At 36.7% G+C, this 20988-nt stretch overlaps 1 protein-coding gene across 2 annotated transcripts in view; it reads right to left on the bottom strand.

Annotated features, from left to right (window-relative positions):
- LOC135163625 (alpha-mannosidase 2) overlaps positions 1-20075 on the bottom strand; it is an 87743-nt gene extending 67668 nt beyond the window's left edge. The window contains exons 1-3 of one of the 2 annotated variants that reach the window (XM_064123216.1): positions 19847-20075; positions 13687-14359; positions 5373-5834 (exon numbers count right to left, since the gene is read on the bottom strand). In XM_064123216.1, the coding sequence (XP_063979286.1) occupies positions 5373-5663 (291 nt within the window). In that variant the 5' untranslated portion in view covers positions 5664-5834; positions 13687-14359; positions 19847-20075. Of the gene's footprint in view, positions 1-5372; positions 5835-12329; positions 12695-13686; positions 14360-19846 lie in introns of those variants that run through there. The other variant, XM_064123217.1, reaches the window with a different exon arrangement.
- Between the last annotated feature and the right edge of the window lie 913 nt (positions 20076-20988).

Raw genomic sequence — 20988 nt, 5'->3', positions numbered from 1 at the left:
GTTGAATTTGCAATCGTCGAATTCCCGGAAATTTCTGGGGAGCTATGATGTCTTAAAAATTTGAAACAAGTGAACATCCATCATGGATGCAACTAACCAGATATATACATTAAAGAAATATGGAATTATCTAAACGAATGTAAAACTGGAAAATTCCGACAGAAGTAATAGTTACTATCAATCATCTGAGAGCGAGCCATTACCACTTTAGCAACATTTGCAGCAACGTCTTTTGGCATTGTTAAAAATATGTAAACCAAAGGCATGATTTAGTTGAAAATCTAAATAAATCGAACTGCACATGAAAATTGTTAACATTTGTTAAAATATGAAGAACAATTTCCAGTACTAGCACTGGAAATTTTCCTTCGCCAACAAGTTAGTTACATTTCTCTTCCTCCCTTAGTAATACTTTTACTTAAAAAAACTTTCTCCGTGCATATTCACCAAATATTCACTAATTTCATATTCTCATCTGCAGTTCTATATTGAATTTTCCCTAAAATAACTGAAACTCCATATTTATCAAGCAAAGATAACAAAACCAACAGCAGCATTCCACTTCCCAAACTAATAACTCGAAAACCACAAACGCAATTGCTAACATTCATGGAAATTCACTCCCGACAAAACTATACCGGAGTCTCGGGTCACTGATGGTATGTCTCAGCCAGAGAATTCTCCACGACCACAACGGAGATTGCTCTGTAGGGGCATCAGAATCGATCACGGTTCAAAGCCACTCAGGCAGAACAAAGGATGTAACCCCGACTTGTTGTTCAATGACAAGTCAAACGTATTTTATAATTACTGCACCGATTGCACTGGGGTAACATGGCAACGTGCCTACACGGAGACAAATTTTCGATAAATATTACCCTACCGTTTTATAAAACGGGATCACTAGTCATCATTACCTCATTTCTACCCCGAAACACAGTAAACGTTAATATTGGGATTAATTTTTAATGTTAAGTAACTGCCGATATGTCTGATCATAAATAATTTCAACTCATTTTACCCTCAGGCCATACCCTATTATAAGAAAAATTCCAGTTCTTGTATTTTTTCTTGCAACAAAAAACGTTAAAAACTAAACCATAACTACATATTCTCCACTGGAAGTATAATTAATAATGTACCTTTATGAACTCTCCATAATTATTCCTCAAATACACAACAGTCAATCGATTCAATCTTTTAATGGTTTAGATTGTATTCCTTCGAGTCATTGATTTGATAAAAATTCCATTGCAAGAGGTGGAAGGTTACCCAAATTTCCAAAATTTTAATCTCAAGTTCAAAGCTGACAATCTTAAACACAAAGTAGTCACCTTGCATCCGTTTTTTCAACTGTTCCCCATATAAACTTGAAAGAAAACACTCGAGCAAATATTTTATTCAACAACCTCAAAGAATCATACGCGTCTAATAAAAACTTGTTAGAATTTGACAGGTCTGCTCTCTTCAGTATTTATGAGTGAAAGAAATAATTTCAATTGAAAAAAAAATATCTTGCACGGAAAGCCACTAGAAACGTCTAGTAAATTCTAAAAACTATTCTCATAGCTCATGATATTTCGTGCAAAAATGTCTTCATGAATAATTCCCCTAAATCCCTCCCCTTCACATATATTCGCAAATAAATCAGCTTCACTATTGCCAAATCACAAAAGAATGATAAAAAAAAATTATGAAATTGTGTTACAGGAAGACATTAAATCATGACATGCTACTGCTGCACAAAAGGTTCACCAGTGAAGTGACGAATCGGGGTCAACAACTTCCCCAGTATCCTCACAGTCCACTCGAGCACTTCCCCTCTCTCACACACGAAAATTTCCTGCAAATTATTGTATCTCACGCGAGGTCGTTACGCCAGACACTGAAGCAGTTGACATTGTTGTCACATATAGAATAAATATATACCACCGATATAAACCAAAATTGTGGATTCCAGGCTTGTGCACTCAAATCATAAACTTTCAACGTGTATCTGATATTTCCCTGAGACAAATTCGTTCTCAGGGTTATAATGTCTTAGTTCGTCACGAGCAGCTGCAGATGAACATCTTGGGAGATTAATTGTGAACTGAGATTACATCAGTCGGTTTTCTGGTTGACTCAGAAGCTAGTAGTTGGAGAGTAGTTAATGTTCAATGGCAGAGCATTACGGTGATTAGACTGATTAATCGTAAAAGCCATGATTAATGAGAATCATTTGAAATTTCGGGAGTTTATTGGACTCAACCAATAAAGTGTGGTCTTAGGGTTTTGCAAATTTTACTTCACAATTTTCTTGTTTAAAACTGCGTTTTTTCAAGTTATTCAGCCATTTTTCGCAAATTTACCATCTCAATTCGTCGTTAATTAGTGTCTTTTCACTGATAATGTCAGACCTCCTCAAAAAAACTGGAGAAAACGAACTGCACCAAACCTTACACGACAAAAAGTTCATCGACGCATATGACCATAGGTTCATAAAGGAAATTTGTCAATAAAAAAAAATGCGAATTACAAATCTCACAAATGATGTCTCACAGCGAAAATAAATGTATACAGAAGAGCAATGCAATAGAATGACAGTATAAATGACTGACATTATAGGCTTCCTCACTATAAATAAATTTTAATAAATCCGATTGAAACTTTTTTCGTGTTAAACGATGAATATTTATTGATAGTTATCAATAAATTTGTTTGCGTTGAAATTTTGAGGACATTTCTGATGAACATGTTACACCTGAAGGACTATCTTGTTCACATAGGCATGTGTACACATGAATACATATGTGTATGCCGACATTTACTAAAAACATTAGGTTCTGATAGTCCAGGCCTAGTCATCCCAACAGAAAAAACTGGAATCCTAGAATTTGACGATTACAATGCCTCCATTCAAAAGCAAAAAAAGCCAAATTTTTGCTTCACACACAAATTTTTTTCTACTCCATATTACAAAGAACAACTCATGTGTGAATAGTCACACTGAAACAATTCGTATGAATGATTCGTTTGCACAATGAAACGATTCAATGGGAAACGATGACATTGACAACACGTAAAACATTCAATACATTGGAAACGAGTGGAAATTGGTATTTGTGTTAAGCTGTGTGTACATACAGGGAATGGTAAAAATTCCTAGGGATTTACCTGATTCACTGGACAAGTGAGAGTGGAGAGCAACGCCATCCAGCTATTATCCATTTCTTGTTTCTACATGACTGTTCCCTCTAGGGGATGATGATAGTAACGAAGAGTGCAGATGGGGGATCGACGAGAGTTTTTCAAGTGGTTTACGTACTGCCAGGAATATTTCACGTGAGATGAGTGTGTAAAGCTCTCTTGCATAATGGAAAACTGATTTTGAGAAAGAAAAAAATTTCCCCGCCTCGAAGTTTCCAAGTACAAAGTACCAAATAATTATCATTTCTCTTTGATTTGTTTCTGATTTTGCGTGGTGATTTCGTATTGATATTATTGGACGAGGGTAGATTCCCTGAAATGACTTTGAAAAATAATATTGTACTGGTAATTGAAGGACTTGGAATGAATTCTTCTTCCCAACTTTAAATAATGAAGTGACAAAGAAATTTACGTTATTTTTCTTCATACTCTCGCGAATTTATGTTATTTTTTCCTGCTCTCACTCATAAAATAAAAAAATAAAACGTTGGGTGGAAATTGCGCGGCCAATTTGCATTCGTATCGTCTCTCAACTACTAAGGGAGACAAAGCGGAATAAAAAGTTGGAGAAGATAAAAGAAGAAATAATGATTTTTACGAGTACGACGTACCGTAGGTAAGGGCGAAAAGCTCTTTCACGACATTTTTCAGGGAGGAAAAAAAGGCGGAAACGCTTTTCTTCCGACTAGGGCCCTCTCTTCTCTAGTTGGTAATCGTTTCTCTGGAGTGAAATAATTTTCAGTCGGTTGCCCTGAAGTTAAAGGGGAGTGCCACTTACTTTTGCCCCCTCGAGTTTTTTCATTTTTTTACCCCTTCAAGGCGTGATTTTACGTCTCACTCTTGTGGGCATAAATTTGAGTTTTCGAGCCATTGATGTGTAGAAGCAATTTTTGAATGACGTCATACAGAATACAACAGAATTGGTGGTGATTCCAAGCAATTTTTGATTTTTTTTTCGTCATTCTCGGGGTAATTTCCGGGCTTTTTGCAAAATTATTCGCTCCACCCCCTCTGCCCCTAAAATTGGGGACTATCTCATGGATATTTTAAATGAGTGGAGAGTTAACGAGGAAGTTGAAATTATAATCACATATATTCCAAGAGATCTGAAGATTAAATTGAATGAGGAATTAATTTGAAGACGAGTTGTGGTCCACGGATGAACTAATTAAATAAAAGGAATTATCTGTGTACCATAAATTTGTGTTCGTGTTAATCAAGTGTTAAAAACTCTCACGATTAGTTATTAAAGGAATTCTTGTGCCTCAACAGCCCTTGACCTAGACCGCGTCAAGGAAGGTCTTCTGTCAAATAATGAAATATCATTCAAATTGTTGAAATATTTCGGCAAATAAAAAAACCCATGGCAAAACTATTTCAATTAAAAGTGATTCACGGTTTTAGTATTTCGCCCCCTTTTTCCGATTTTTTAATAGTTTTTACTTGAGATATCGACCAATCAGTAGTGCAGCACGTTTAGTTTGCCGACGTGTACACCAATGTGTCACGGCTGTCCTTTATAAATGCTGGGCAGCACCAACCCCCATTTCTTTTTCCGCGTACGATTAAAATAAATCCCACCGAAGGCTGGAGGTGGCGTTTAATCGAGTTGGGAACACAAGTCCACATCGTCACTCTTTCGATTTTTTGACCATTCACAATTCCCCAATTATATTATTCAATTGGGAGTATGCGATGTTGAATACATTATCGGGAAGATTCTTCCAATTTATTTATACTCATTAAAAACTTATTTGAATAATAGATCGAGATGGAAAGAAGCATCACAACAAATCTTGTACAGATGTTTTGGATGTTCATAATATAAGTGAATAAAAATTCAAAAAATTCCCAGTACTTTTTCAATTTTTCTTGTAAAAACATTTCGAGAATTATCCTAGTCCCCTTCTTCCCTAATTCAAAATCCTCGAAGAAATTTCAGTGATGTGGCAAGATGTGGAACGCTATATAATTTATCCGTTTTAAATTTGACGAATTTTCCCAATGAAAACATTGTAGGGGAGAAATTTTGGTGGGATAATTTTGGAAAGAAATTCATTCTTACGATTTTTTGGAGAAGTTATTGTTAGAGAAACTTAACCCCAGAACCGCATGATTCCAATAATGATTGGAAAGTAGAAAAAATTAAAGCATAATATCGCTGAGAATATTGTTCCACTAACCTGGAAGTCGAATTTATCAAATTCCTCCTGAGCCTCGATATCCGCCCGTCTGGGTCGCAGTAATGGACAGGTGGCCAGGGAGACACGAGCATCAGGTGCCTCACTATAATCTGGCACAAGTGTCGTAGGTCTCTCGTATCTTACGCCCACGGGAGCGGCTAGAAGGGCTGGGGCTTGACCCGACGAGGGGGCTTGTGTTTGGCTGACATAATACAGGCAAAGTAGTAACGACAGCAGTAGTGCACATAGTAGAAATGTACGACCCGAGCCGCGACGCAGTAGTTTATACATTTTTTACAATATATTTTTTTTTCACTGTCAGATCCAACTTGTGATGACACAAGACTAAATTATTAGTGAGCTTTGGCTTCGAATATTCACACCATTTCGGGGAATGGTTAAGTCCGTGGTCAACCCCTTAGTTGTCACTGTTCCCTGGAGACTTCATCGGTGGTTTTTATGCTGCAACAAAAATATTAATGAAGGTTATTTACTGAAGTAACGTGGGTATCTATGGGCTCATTATGCGCACGAATCGATTCGACACCGATTGCATCCGGAGAAATAATTTACTGAGTTGGACGGAGTAAAAAAAATATTTTTGCCACATACTCATTTGCTTCAAAGAAGTGTTTATTTTTTGAAAATTGTATTCCTCTTTATATTTGACCAAGTTAAGTTTAAATAACGTTAATCATATTACTCTAGAAGATGACGATTTGCTGCGTGACCCTAGATGAACTCTATTAATAATTATTTAGTTGCCCTAAATTACTGATGCTCTTGAGGGAATAATTTCGATGAATTATTCAATGCTCATAATTATTGCAGGAGTTCACTCAAAGTTATAATTAACATGATCATATTCTAGAACAATATAGGGAGTTACGCGATCTCAGAAATAAAGGATTGAAAAAATAAATATTGATTTATATATTAATGATTTTTTTTCTCACTGTGGGGAAGTTTTGTGTTAAAAGACGTCAACACTTGTGTGAGATAGAAAGATCTGTTTGTCGAAGGATCTGTACAAGTCAACGTCTTGCGAAGACAACCAAAAACGATTCGCAATTCACTGCAAATCATTAAAGAGTAGTACCATGGGGTGAAAAAAAACATTTCAGTGAGAAAACACTTCATAATCCCCCAGATAAATCATCTCAGTACATTGCCCGCTTGCGTAAAACGCCAGAAAAATAAAAATATAACAAAAAAATAAAAATAAATGGAAGAAACGATTACAGAACCAAACGCACGAATGACCCTGAAAGGAGATTTCACGTTGAGTTCGTTTACAGTGAACAAGCGACGAGACATTTCTCGTACACAGTAACACACTCTCATGCATACATAACTGTGAATATATGTATCCACATAGGGGTAGATTCACTGTGAAAAGGGATTCCCCCGTTTCCATCATGTGAAACGACATTATATCCTCGGCCATTTCCTTCAGTCGCTCTCGAACATAAAATCAGATTGAGTTCACAGACGGTGGGTTTTTCTCTCTTTCGGGCCTTAAAAAGTCATCAATTTTACCAACAAAAGACAAGACAAAAGCTAACCAGAATTTGTGGGAGACGAGAGGATGATGAATTAATAAATTATTATAACCTTTTTTGGATATTTTTGTTAAATTTATCAGAATTTATCACTGACAGAATCACTTTTTGGGCCGTGGCTCACTTCCTTCGGTCAAACACGCGTTTGCGACAGCCACATAAAATATATTGCCTGCAATATTTCTTATTATTATTGATTTTGAAGAACTAATTACATCAAAATTGACGGTTTTCAGGTTTTTTTTCTGGAAAATGTCGACTGAAAATAACGCAAAATGATTAGAAATTTCAGTGGAAAGAGAATACTACGAAAAATTTTTAAAAACCGACAGAATCATTTCAGTTAAAAAACTTTTAGCTGCGCAGTATTGCAAATAAAAGACAAAAGAAATGGAACCGTTGTTTTTTGGGTTTCACATCTTATCTCATTTGTTACATTTGGATGAATAGAATAAAGTAGTTGAGGGAATGGAAAAGTCACTGGGCCGTCGGCCCAGGTCACATCTCCGGGGTTAACCTCTACCGACGTCAAACCAATGGTCCAGCATTTTGTGGCATTCAAACGCGTTGAACTGAGAGAAAATATAGCAAAGTGAAATGGAAAACGCTCACATCCCACTGGCAGTTTGTATTGCAGTTTAAATTACGTGTAGGTCGGGTGCGGGAAAGGGATCGAGGCAGTTGATTAAACGTCCAGTCGAAAATTATGACTGATCGATAGTCTCGTTGCCACAATTACAACTCGAGCTGATACCGAGTCACACGTGAACAAGAGCAATCGTTGATCACAGTTGGTTCAGCTGTTATTTTTGAATGAATTGATATTTGTTTGGTCATGAAGAGAAATACGGAGAGAAAAATTACTGTACTCGTACAGTAAAGTGAATACAGATAGTATTTCCAGGGAAGATGTATCGTAAAGAGTGAGAAAAATTACTGTTGTACCCCATCATTTTTATAAAAACTATGAAAAAACACACGCTTACATATATTAATGAAGCTAATACTGTCGGAGTTCTGACCCTATTTTAATTATCTTCCAAGATATCCGCCGAAAAATGGGGTAATCCCAAATTTGGGACTTTTTTGCCGTAGAAGGCCCAAGAACCGAGAAAAGCGCAAAAAACAAAAAAATGGAATTTAGAATATTTCCAGAGCTTTTAAAAAATCGTAAATCATCTCACGAATCAAATGCCGTTGGATTTATAGCGTTATCTATATTATTTTCCGAGATATGCCCGAAAAATGGGGTGATCCCAAATGCGGACCCGACCCTAGAACCGATTCACCTATAATAACCTCACCCAAACTATCCATCTGAAAATAGATAATTTAGAAACAATAAAGAAAGACGTGACCATCATCTGGATCGTATCACCGCAAGCATTTCAAGGCAATGAAATAGCAGATGGGGCGGCCAAAAAGCTTCAAAACCGGACATCGACTAGAAGAATACTTCCATGAACTTGAGACGGATGAAAAATGGGCCAAAAATCTAGCGGTCGAGCACTGGAATCTAAAGTGGACTAATCATATTAATAAAACCACTCTACGAAGTCTGCCGGAATGCTAGGGGGAAAGCACGATATCTCGGGAGTAATTGAAGAAAGGAGGTCACGTTTACTAGGTTGAGAATCGACCGCACTCATGTGACATACAATTTTTACTAACAAAAGAGAACTCTCGATTATGTCAGAAATGTCAGTTGCGATGGAGTTGAGCACTCAGGTAAATACTAGTCAAGTACTCGCTGATCTCTGCTTAATTGATCGACTGAGGACTGGCTATCGAATAACGATCGACCATTAAAATGGCTATCGATTCACCACCGACTGATAATCGAATAACAATCGATTGCTTATCGATGGACACTGGCGGATCCAGTGATTGTTCATCACTTCCTTATCGATTAACAATCGACCAGTAATCATCGAGAGATCGACCGGGGACGCTGAACAGCTCCACTTGCTTGTCAAACGCTTTTAGTAGATTTGCTGCGCATTGCGCTTCTCATGGGGCATCGGAGAGTCGATAAAGGGCAGGTTAAAAGAAATGAACACGATGATATGTTGGATATCAATCGATACCTATTTTTCAAGTATTCAATGGGATTTATTGTGCAATGAAGTTTTTATCGTGCCGTACCGGAAATTTAATTGTGTATATACCATGGGAATTTTTTTGATAGTAGACAATTGAATCCACTCTACCAGATGACATGATAGTTTTTGTTTTAATTTTCCCAGAAAAATTCTAAAATTATTTTACTCTCCGTAAAAGAAAACTACAGAACATTCATTTCCCTGTGAACAAAGTTGGAGAACAATCACAAAGTAATTCATGTAATCGTGAAAGGGAGTTTATTTTTCAGGGTTTTTTTCACTCAAGAGAGACGTGAGTGGGATTCAATTAAACAGTTGAAAAAAATAAAACATTGAGCAAACAGAAACACTCAAAATAACTCGTGTCCCACGATAATAAAAATAGCATCAGACAAATGTGGCGTCATATATTTTTTTGTGCACAGTAAATCTACTTAAATATCGAATATTCTCTTTGTTTATTTTTCTGTTGGATGGAAATATTGTAATCGATCAAACTCAAGCGTCGTATTTTTTGCGTTGTTCACCTAACACGTTCCAATGAATGAGAAAATGCAATTTACGACCGCCTGTACGCATGTGCGTGGTTGTATACATAACAATTTTTAATTTTATTCCTGTGGATTCCTCCCCAATGAATTAATGAAACTGGATCTTCATCTGGAAATGTACATATTGTACATACTATCCTTCGCTATCAATTAACGTTTCGTTCATTAATCCATTGTTTTCATTTTACGTTTTTTTGGAATTTAGTTTTTTCAGGGTAACTTGAGAAGAAGTATTTGCAGCCAATGGGATGAAGGCTCACGAAATTTGTTTGTATGTCCTTTTGACCGATTCCAAATATGGAAGTGATGGCAATACATTATTTTAAAAAACTATTTAAATTTCGGATAATTCCTATCGTGTAGCAATTCCCCTAGGATTTCATCTCATCTTCGCTCTTACTCGCGTACCACGCGCCTAAAATCCCTAGCGCACTAGTCTAGAAAGATGGTATTTTTTAAGGGAATTGGGCTGTTTTCTTTGGATCCTGCGGTTCCAATAGATTCAATAATAATTCTCCCAGTCAAAACAATATTCGGTAAAAATTACGGTATAGTTCCGCGTTTTTTCAGTAAACTTTCAGAAAAAACTTCAAAAGGTTTCAAAAAAATATGGAATGTTCAGCGAAAAACTGCGTAACTGTTCCGTAATTTGTACTGAATACTATTTTGGCTGGTCGATTACGGAGCAAGCATGTAATGTTTCAATAACTCTTCTCTCCGTGTGTTTTTCACTTTTCCTCACTCGACCATCGGCCCTGACCCTTCTTCGTACTCGTAAAAGTGAAAATCAATTTTTTTATATTTAATCGAAGGAAGGTAAGTTATACGCAGAACATATCATACCATGTGAACTGAAACGATAAGAATACCAATTTTTCCGTTTGGCAAAATGGCAAAGTATTGAGCAGAAATACCGTGAGACCCAGAAACCGGGCGGTACCCCCTTTCCAGGCCCAGAGTACTCTCCCGACAGAATTTAGCATTACTGATGCGCGAACGGTTCTCAACGTATACTAACGGCAACATAAGAATGGGCCTGGCATGGGCCCCCCTCCCCCACTTTCTTGAATTTAGGTATGGGTCGCGTATCCCCACTCCCCGAAATTAAGACCAGTCTAATAGGGCCCCAACGATGCGATTCTTTCCTGTATTTCGGGACTGAATAGTTTACGTATATTTATAATTTTCAATATTCATTAATTTTTCGAATTGCACAGATTATTTTGCCGATGCGAATATCGACCAATAGAAGAACTGTACCATTCGACGTCAGGTGGTACAAGATATTACGGTATTATACTGACGTAATTTTGATTATTCTTTCTGGTAGTTGCTAGATATAAAAACAATCTGATCTAGTCAATGTAACCCCAGAACAAACTGACAGATTAAATCTATGAAATTATTATTTCTTAACTGTGAGTTTGGTTTCATGGTGCAATTCTATTGGCCGATATTTGGGTCGGAAAAATGATCCCTAGAATACCACAAGGGCTTCAAAATTATCTCGCATTTCCCTGAAGGTTTCCTGTAACATCTTCAAGTTTTTCAGGAAAAATCCGAGTTTTTAACCAGAAAAACTCAATTTATAACGTGCAAACATGAATGAAAAGTTGATTTTTATGGGTTGTGAGTAGTTAAATAAATATTGCAGATGATACGTGGAACGAAAATGGGATGAAAATAATTTTTTTCCCCAAAATGTGGAGTACGGATATTTAGGACAGGGAATATCGCGACGGAGGAGTTGCCGGACGGATATCTTCCAGTGGGATAACCTCAAATATTTCTCCTGCAATCCTTTTGCAGTCATAAAAATATATTGACCATAACTACTTATTCCTTTGTCTCATGAAACAAACAAGGAAATCAGAATAAAAAATCAAGATTTAATGTTTAGAGAAGAACCACAAAACTAGAAATGTCAACACTGAGGGACATAAATGAGGACTTCAATGCTCAGTAATTTACCGCCTTTTTACTCCGGTAATAGAATAATGAGCCGGTAACTTATTTGAAAAAAAAAGTTTCACCGAACTTATTGATTGCAGACTCAATCGAACATTTCTCTTACAATTAAATATTATTCTATCGGAAAAACAACATAAGTGATGAGTGAACCATAAAAAAACTGAATTCACGAGTTATTTAGCGGTGGAAAATCCTTATTCCTCCGAAAACAGGACCTTTCACAGTAAATTCAAATGAATAGACTCATTGAAAATGAAATCAAACAGCAAAATCGAAAGTCCAAAGGACGACTACGATTGTAACCTCGAAAACCACTCTAATCCAATCAATTGAATTACAGAATAAAACTGCCGTATTTTTTTCACAGAGAACGGGAAATATAATTAGTGAAAAGGACTAATGCGTTTGTTTTAATAAAAGAAATGTATAGAATGCCTTCAGGCGTTTCAAATGAGGAGAAAACAAAAACAGTGATGACGAGTTTCTTGTTTTGGCTGTTGAAGAGTCCGAGAACAAGTCGACTTGAAAGGTGAAATCGAGATCGAACGACATTGAGAGAAAAATCTGATAAAAATTTCAAACTGAATTTTAATCACATGGAACGACCACCATATTACGAATATTATATCCCGTACTAAATTTTACCATCAAATATCGATAAAAATTACGAAATTGATCCAGAAATGACGATTGTTAGTTCAGTAAAAAAAATGGTCCGCGAGTTTTGGTTATTTTTATTATTCTTTAGGATATTATTTAATCGATGCCTACCCTGTAATTCCGGGATGAGAAATCAGCCGTAACAACAACAACACTCACTTATTTTATTAGTATCACTAGTGCATTAACCTTCACTTATTTTATTCACTGATTGCTGGACGATTCTGCCAGGACTGGATGAAAAGAATCGCGGCCATCAGCTGATCCATCCTTGGTCGATTCACGAACCGCGGAAATAATGGCCACGAAGCCAACATTTACATTCACCGTCTTCTTATTCTTATTCTCACGACACTTTTTCATATTTTCATTGGGATTGGTAACGTCTCTATGATTATTATTGGCTTAATTGTCGGGCCGAAAGGAGAATTGTTTGATCAAGCGTTTTTCCACTGTGAACGACAACAACATTACGGCTTGCTGCGGTGAGAAGAGTGGGGGCAACGAGACGTACCACGTGGTAAGGGATTGGTAAGGTAACTCTCCGTCATGGGTGAGGTATACCCTGTACGATTTATGGATACATTCAAAGCAGCGCAGCCCTTTCAATAAACAATATCGAAAAGTACACAAAATTTGTAGAACACTCGATCATAATTGCAATCGTTATTTTGTCTGCGATTTAATTATTGTTTCTCTTTTGCAAAAAATTTGAAAAATAGAAACTTAACACAGTGTATTATGGGAAAACCAACATTTTCGTTGGAGTTAAAGATTAAAACGAAAATTTCTGGTCATTAGATGTGAGAAAATCATGGAATTTTCCGACTCGTGATAAAAAATAATCCACTGGTTTGGTAACAAGTTCTGTTATTTATTTGTTAAAAAGAAATGTTTTGAAATATACCAATTTCTTCCAAAATTTAATTCAGATACCAGTGACTACCTGCGATCTTCTTTCAAATTTTACTCATGCAATTAGTCTGAAAATTTGGCAACTGAAAATATGGAAAAGCAACGGTTCCGGTCGATAAAATACCGACCCGACGATGGAGCTCCTTTAAGGCGCATCATTTGGTAAAGTTTGATTTTTTTTCTTGCAGAAACATTTCAAATATAAAGTCAGAATGATTTTTTGCGGCCCAGACGGGAAGAAACTATTCCATCGGAATAGTAGAATCCCATGTTTGCAAAATTTCTGATACTTTTTTCTCCGCAACCTCAAATACCGCGCATTGATTGGCTGGAATCCGATTGAGCAAAATAATTCGTAAAACTTCCTACCAAACCGCAATTCGCCCCAGAATTACAGAAATCTCGAACTAAATATTTTTTAAAATATTGCTCTCCGGGTACGTTCGTTCCCTCGTTCTCCCCACTCCCCCAGGAATAAAAACTTGAAACCCTAAAAATCTTCGCATGGAAATTGAAATATTTTCACGTCTCTACGTACGAAGGGCCTCCTTACCTTTTTTCACAGATGCAGACGATTCACATCTTGTTATCCTCCCGGCAGTGGTTCCTTTTCGCTGAGTTCACCAAGATTTTGTGTTCACTGAAACTCCTGGCAAGAGAAGGACAGCCAGAATTCTTTGGGTGGTGCCTCGAGGATTTCCGGGGATTGAAGATGGATGTATGTGAGAAATAAAAATCCGAGGAGCGGATTCAAGAGATAAAAATAGTGGGGGCCATCTGGATGGGTAAAAATTGTGGCAAAACTCTGTCAAAATGTTTTCTTTCTTGTTTTTTTTTTAGGCTGTGAGACGACCAATTTTTGTTGGCGCTGCTGGGGTGAGGGTGAGGACACACGGTAGACTCGACCGCGACGTGTCGAGGGTACTTATCACGATTCACTCGACGACACGACGCCGGCGTCTTGTCGACTCACTGTGGGTACGAAAGGAAAAAACGAAAAAAGCGCGAGTGAATTTTTTTATAAGATACTGGTGCATCCGTCAGTGAACAAGGGCAACTCCATAGGTGGGGCTGGGAACGTAATTTGATTTCACTCCTCTTCACGCCCCGAAATAGATTAATTTCTTCGTCACGCGGTTCTTTCACTCACTGACGGCTTTTTTCAGCTTCTTGTTGTTTTTCAACATTATAGATCCGTATATTTTTCGCTCCATGGATAATGCAATCTGCAACAGACAGAAGAAGGCGAGAATTAGGGTCATTCACGGATAAACAATTTTTATTTTTATAGCGTAGTTTGATTTGAGAGTTTGATGAGAGTTTTGGAAGGGGAAGAATTTGTTGAGTGCAAAAGTTTCGGATGAATTATCGTCATATTTTATGGGGGAGTAGGTTCAGGAAAAAATGTAGTGGAGGATTTTAGTGAAGTATATTTTACACTGAAAAGAATGTGTTAATATTGATACTTTAATAGATCTGGAAATATTTTGAAAAATAGGCGAATTAGAAATGAATGGATAAAAGGACTTTGTTGGCACACGGAGCGAAAAATTATTTAGAAATTACGTGTTTCTTCTGTAATCTACCAGTCAACACATAATTCAATAAAAATTACGGATCAGTTACGCACTTTTTCGGTGAACTTTCACGAAAAAATTCAAAACGTTCCAGAAAAAATATGGAACGTTGAGTAAAAAAATGCGAAACTGTTCCATAATTTTTATCAAATAGTGTTTTGACAGGCAGATTACGGAACAGGCACGCAATTTTTATAGAATTGTTCTCTCTGTGTTATGAGGTCTCATGGAACTGTAAATTAAAATCTAGTTGATCACCGCCTTTCCGAAAATTACTCCCAAATTTTCCATCCAACATTACTGTTTTTCCACCACTATATAAAAATACTAAAGCACCAAACGTGGACAAAAAAATTGCTTTTAACATCCCCAAACATGACAAAAACTATTCAGTCCGCTTTGAAAGCCTCGTCAACCTCGAAACTGTAAGAAGGTAAAAAAAACCTGGTAAACGTGCGTAGAACAAACTCGCTGAGCCCTTGCTACCTCTCTCTGCTCTCCCCTCATCCACTTAAACCGCTGTAGTTTGAGGTAAACAAAAAAACTTTCTAAAACGCGTTGATGTTTTCACCCCACAAACATAATAAAAAAAACTCCAAACTCCGCGTCCTAAAAAAAGCCAAAAAAATGGTGTCGCAAGCTGTAGCGGAAAAGTCCAAAAATATGAAAACTGGAAATACATGAGAAGTGAAACAAAAATTCAAAAGAAGTCATTTGCGCTAATTCAACTGGCATTTTTTAATTGCCACGGATGCTCAAGTAGCATAAAACATGAACAAAAATTGAAAGCTTTTTTGTTCCTCACATGATGGAAATCCCTCCAAATTCACTGAACAGGAAAGTCGGGAATAAAAAATGGTAAAAAACAATTCAACACACATTGTGTATAATAGCGGTTCAACCGAGCGAGATATTCTGCATACTCGATCGTTCAACAATTTTTGAAGCGCGTTTGTTGGAAGTAAAATGATCTTTTGAATCGAGAGTTACCACACGGGATACAGTTGTCTTTATACTCGGGAAATGCTGAATTGTACGACGAGGTATTCATTGACTTGGTAAGTTGACTTTTCTTTTCATTGCAGTGGAGTTACTTGTGGAGCGACTCAAGGTGGAAAGAAGAGCTGTTGGAAATTTCTTTTCTGGACAACATAGTAATTTTAAATGAGAATAGAAAGCTGTGAAGTGATGGATGAAAAAATTCCCACGTTCCATCTCTCAACGGTCAATTCCATAGGATCCTATATTTTTTCGCCGAAATATTAGTGGAGACAGATCATTTTAGAGTAAGTGCCATAAAGGTTTCGTTAACTAATTTGTTTATGAGTTGAAACTCATAAATAAAAGTTTGAAAGACAAATTTTACATACGTAAAGTACTATGACATAAATCAGTCAGGTAAGATGACATAAATTTATAATTTTTATATTTTATAGTATGTAATATGGTATGGAATACCATTACACTGAGAGAAAAATATAATTTTGTCAGTCACATTTGTTTGGGGCAAATCAATGCCCGAAGTTTTCATTGGAAAATTCGCTTTAAATTCTTATAAGAAGAATATTTAATTGACAAAATTATATTTTTCTTTCAGTGCACGACAAGGATCGGAGTAAGTGGATAAACTCTGTGTATTGATCACCTTAAAAACTAGAATTACTTCCATTCAAAAGCTGATAACCAATGAAACTTATTGAAATAAAAAGATAAATTCTAATAACCCAAAAAGTAATAACAATAGACGAAAAGAAATTTTAGGTAAAAATTACACCTCTAGGGGGTGAAACGAGGGAGGAAGGTTAGTTCTATTCCAAAAGTTACCCTCCCAAGTCTAACGTGTTCAACAAAACTTGACCTAAAAAGTGGTTGATTGTCATTTCCTTCCACGTTTCGTCCTCTTTTCGTTTATGGTTTCTGCCAAAAAGGGTTTTACGCTGTTTGTTTCAACATTTTTGCGATCCATTTCATCTACAAAAGGTCATCTGAACCCACTTTACCGTGCAGACACAGGAATTTTTCGCTTACGTTTTAGTCCCTCTAGAATACCAACGCATATTGTACCAAACTATTCGTAAAATTTGAATTTTTGATTGAACCTACAAGAACGAAATTCATCCTTCCACTAATTCCAGTGGTACATTCAAGTAGTTACTCGTTAATGTTATTTTTTTCCCCATCTCCCCTATCACATTCTCGCCTATTACCCGCCCGCGCAAACGATTTTTTGTCCCTGCGGTTAAAAGTTTGCGGTAAAAAAAGCAAATTCCCTTTATTTTTGTCAACCAAAGCGTCACGAGGAACAAACTTTGACCAAGTTTATAGGCACACATTGAGTTTACCGATACTTTACTTCGAGCCATCGAGTGTCGTGCATTCAGTTAGTTTTACCTCAGCAGAGGGTGAGAGAGGGGCAAGGACGGGGGGTGGGGGAGAGAGGAAGCCGCTTTGCAACCTAAATTTTCACTTCAATAGTTTTTGCAGGAAATAAAATCAACAGAGGGGAAAAGTTCACACTCGCTATGTTTCGTTCTCTCACACGCGAAACAGGATAAAAAGATATAGAGAATATTTTATTAGCCTTTTTTTCAGAGACGGGCATATGACAAGAATTTTTCGGATTTTTAGGAATGAAATCGTGTTTTTTTATTGAGAGTGCATGGTATGTGTGGACAAAAATTAATCGTCGGTCTATAGCTGTCTTTACTCCATATCAGTATTTCATAGTTTTTCTCAGAACAGTGCCGGAATGTTTAGAATAGTTTTGATAAACAGAAACAGAGAAGGAAAAGAAAGAAACGAGAGAACAAGGGCCTTTTGTTGAATAGGTCCAGAGTGTGAAAATTTTTGTCACTAATGGGTAGTTCCTCTGGAGATATCATAGGAAAAAGATATACCTTCTGCGTGCGATAATAAAGAATTGAAGTTTATAGCCAAATTATTTGATATTATTCAGTAAATTCCTATCGATAATCCAATAATTTTAATTCAATTCTATTCTATTGCTTGAAAATTTTGAAAAGGTCTGGATATAGTTTAGCTCGTCAGTGTTTGAAATCAGTCAGCATAAGGAATGACGTGATCTATTTTATTAAATTCCCCTACTTCGCGCCAAAAATAAAAGAAGGGCCGTGATGTTGTGGAATGGAGACGTGCAAAACAATATCAGAACCGTAGTAAGGGGTTAGGGCCCCCTTGTCATCAGGGACTAGAATATAGTACCGCCATCTCACGGTCGTTTTTGATGGCCCATATACATATGTACTGAGAATAAACGTCTCTGTGCTATTTAATCTATTCATAGTAGATAATAGAACCGGGGCGCAATCGATTTTCTCAATCGATATTGCCATAAAAAAGTACTAATATAACGTGTACTTAAAATAAGGAGATTATTATATTCATTTGAAGTATAAAATATGCTAAATTGAATGCAACTCTTCAGTTCAATTTATAGTAATGAGCTTTTCTCCCTTCCCCCCCCCCTAATTTTCAGATTTCCATTTTCAATTTAATTGAATTTCATCGTTATCATTATTCTTATCATTTCTCCCTTTCTTCGATGTACCAGAATGAATTTATTACCAATCCATCTCTCTCCGTGATTCTCCCATAAAATGGTAATACGAAAATTTCATCGACGTGCAGATTCTGGAATTAATTAAAGCGAATCATTGGAAAGTTCACGTTTTCAAAAATTAAAACAAATCGCAATTTCCAACGATGATTATCAAAATTACATTAAGTATAGATAATGTTATTTATCGTGAATGAATGGGGTGTAAATAATACCCACGTTCGAAGGGAACTGATTGATCATAATGGGCTGATATAATACACAAAATGGCTAAACTCAAATTCGAATGATTGAAACGTCCTGTAAGGGGAAAAGTACAGAATGTTTATAAAATTCTCAACACCTCAAAGTATATTTGAAAAAGAATTCATCTATAAAATGTTATTCTACGAGTAACATTTTATGGATTATTCACTAGAGTGAATTTTTATTTTCTATTGAAGCTCCGATAAACATTTCTGGAGATCGACTACACGTTGGCAGAAGCTGAAATAATTATTATGTTATTCTTCTATCGAGTTCCGTCGACTTCGCTAAATTAGTTCCCTTTCCTTCTTCACTGATTTCCATTCCCAAAATTACAAAAATTATAAAAACACCATTTACTTTTCATAATTCAAAAATCATCATTTATAAAAAATCGACAGTTTAATAGGACAATCAAAGGAGACTATAAATTTTGCATCTCTTATTTTTTACTTTTGGATCTATTGAAAATGCTAATGAGAAAATTATTGACTTCTGGTTCCTAGGAATTTTTCACACTTGTGCAAGGTTGCAGTGAAATTTGATAATTTCTTTCAATAGCAAAAGTTTCCTGCCGAAATTGAATCGAGCATTGCTCTCCTAAAAATCGCCCCTGAACTCCTCACAAAATATCGATCTCTTCCTCAGCGGTGTAAATACAGCTGCACGAAGAAAAATCCTCCTTAAAACTCTAGTTCTAGTATTGAGAAAATGTAATACTCTTCAACTCGATATATCTGCTAGAATTTTTGATAAATTCGGTGCAAGTTTCCCATAATAACAATCACTGTTTATGAAAAAATGTCTCCATGCAACGAAATTGAAACCATTCCAAAACAAACTGCTTCATAACTCAACCTCTCACAATTTCCAAATAGCCACTTTTCTAAAAACACCAATACAATTCTGAAAACACTAAAAAAATTTTCATTTTCAAAAGAAAAAGAAACAATAATATTTTCAACGCCATAAGATGCTCCCAAAAACCAATAACAAGAAACAAACACTTCTCCATATCCACTACACAACGATCTTTCCCCCTCCCCAACATTAATTCTCACTTTCAAAAACTCCAACAGAACAAAAAGTAACATTGACTAGCGGAAAAAAATTTGTGTTCGCCGAATTTCCTCACGACCCTGGGTCTCGCCGGCAGATACAAATGCTGGCCCTTCCCCAAGGACCTGAATTCTCCGAAAGTCCTATGAGAAAGTCTCCCCGGAGTTTCTAGGCTCTGATCTTTACTCCGGGAAACTCCAAACTCCCAAGTCAACTTTTCGAAAAATTTCCCAGGAGAGATTGTGTTCTTATACCGTATTTCGTGTCTTCGTTCTCCTCTCCGTTATGTGGATCGTAACAACATCAGCTGTGGCACAATTCAACGATTTTCACTCTCAACGGTACAACAACAACATATCCACTGTACCATTCAGTTAAATTCAATGTTAAATAAATATTTTTCGTAATAAATTCACTTGCAGACCACCGACGCGTGCATTCTGGGTGGAACACGACGTTAGACTGGTGTGTCTCGAGCCGAATGCTTTTGACACGCCGTCAGCAGTGAGGTTTTTCCCAACGGCGTTACGTTGGCGCATGTGCCAATAATCTGGTCGGCACGGATACGCCACGAGAAGCTCCCCCGAAAAGTGTGTGTGAGTGGAGAAGGCAAGTGAGAGTCAGACGTAGTTCGCCCCGGCAAGACGGACAGATAGACGAAAGTGGAAAAATACGTGTGGTGGAGGACTCGGCGGATATAAGGGCGACAGAGTGAGGGGGAGGGGAGTATTTACACAAGGTGGATGGGCGAGATTCGCTGGCAGATGTTGAGACTGATTCGATGGCGATTTTCATGAGGATGTGTACTCAATTTTCATGGAGGAGGTCCTCCTCGCGGAGAATTATTATTATTCGGGGTTTGGAAGATTGAGGTGGGCAATGGACTGGAGGATTGTGGTTTTTCAGTTCGAGGGAAAATTCTGATTGGCGTTTTGATGCGAAACCTTTGATGACGTGGGAGGGTTCAAACAATTACTCGGATATTTTTTAGTGGTAAACAATTTTTTGTGGAAATAACAGAAAGAATGAAAGTTGAAATTTTATTTACTTGCACAGACGTTTTTCATTAACTAAAAAGGTATGTCAATAACATAAAAAGGTGTTTAAAATCTTTCCACATTTGATCAGAAAGTAAGAAGGAAATACCCACCTTGGAAGTAAAAGTTTATTTGCTAAAATTGTTAATACATAAACTGTTAATGCATACCGTCATTAATGTTACAATAGGTATTTTACATTTTGTTTTTCTTATTTTCTCATTCGACTGAGATTTGTATATTGCAGTTTTACACATAAAGTTGATTTTTTTTATCAGTTGCATTTCTAACTTTTTTAGTCGTACAACGACTTTAGTTGAGTGATGTTTTTAGGAGCAGTCGTAGGACAATTCACAGCC

The sequence above is a fragment of the Diachasmimorpha longicaudata genome, chromosome 6, assembly GCF_034640455.1.
Source record: "Diachasmimorpha longicaudata isolate KC_UGA_2023 chromosome 6, iyDiaLong2, whole genome shotgun sequence".
In the NCBI taxonomy this organism is placed as follows: domain Eukaryota; kingdom Metazoa; phylum Arthropoda; class Insecta; order Hymenoptera; family Braconidae; genus Diachasmimorpha; species Diachasmimorpha longicaudata.
Note: the sequence above shows the minus strand (reverse complement) of the source record. Positions and strands in the feature narration are given on the sequence as shown.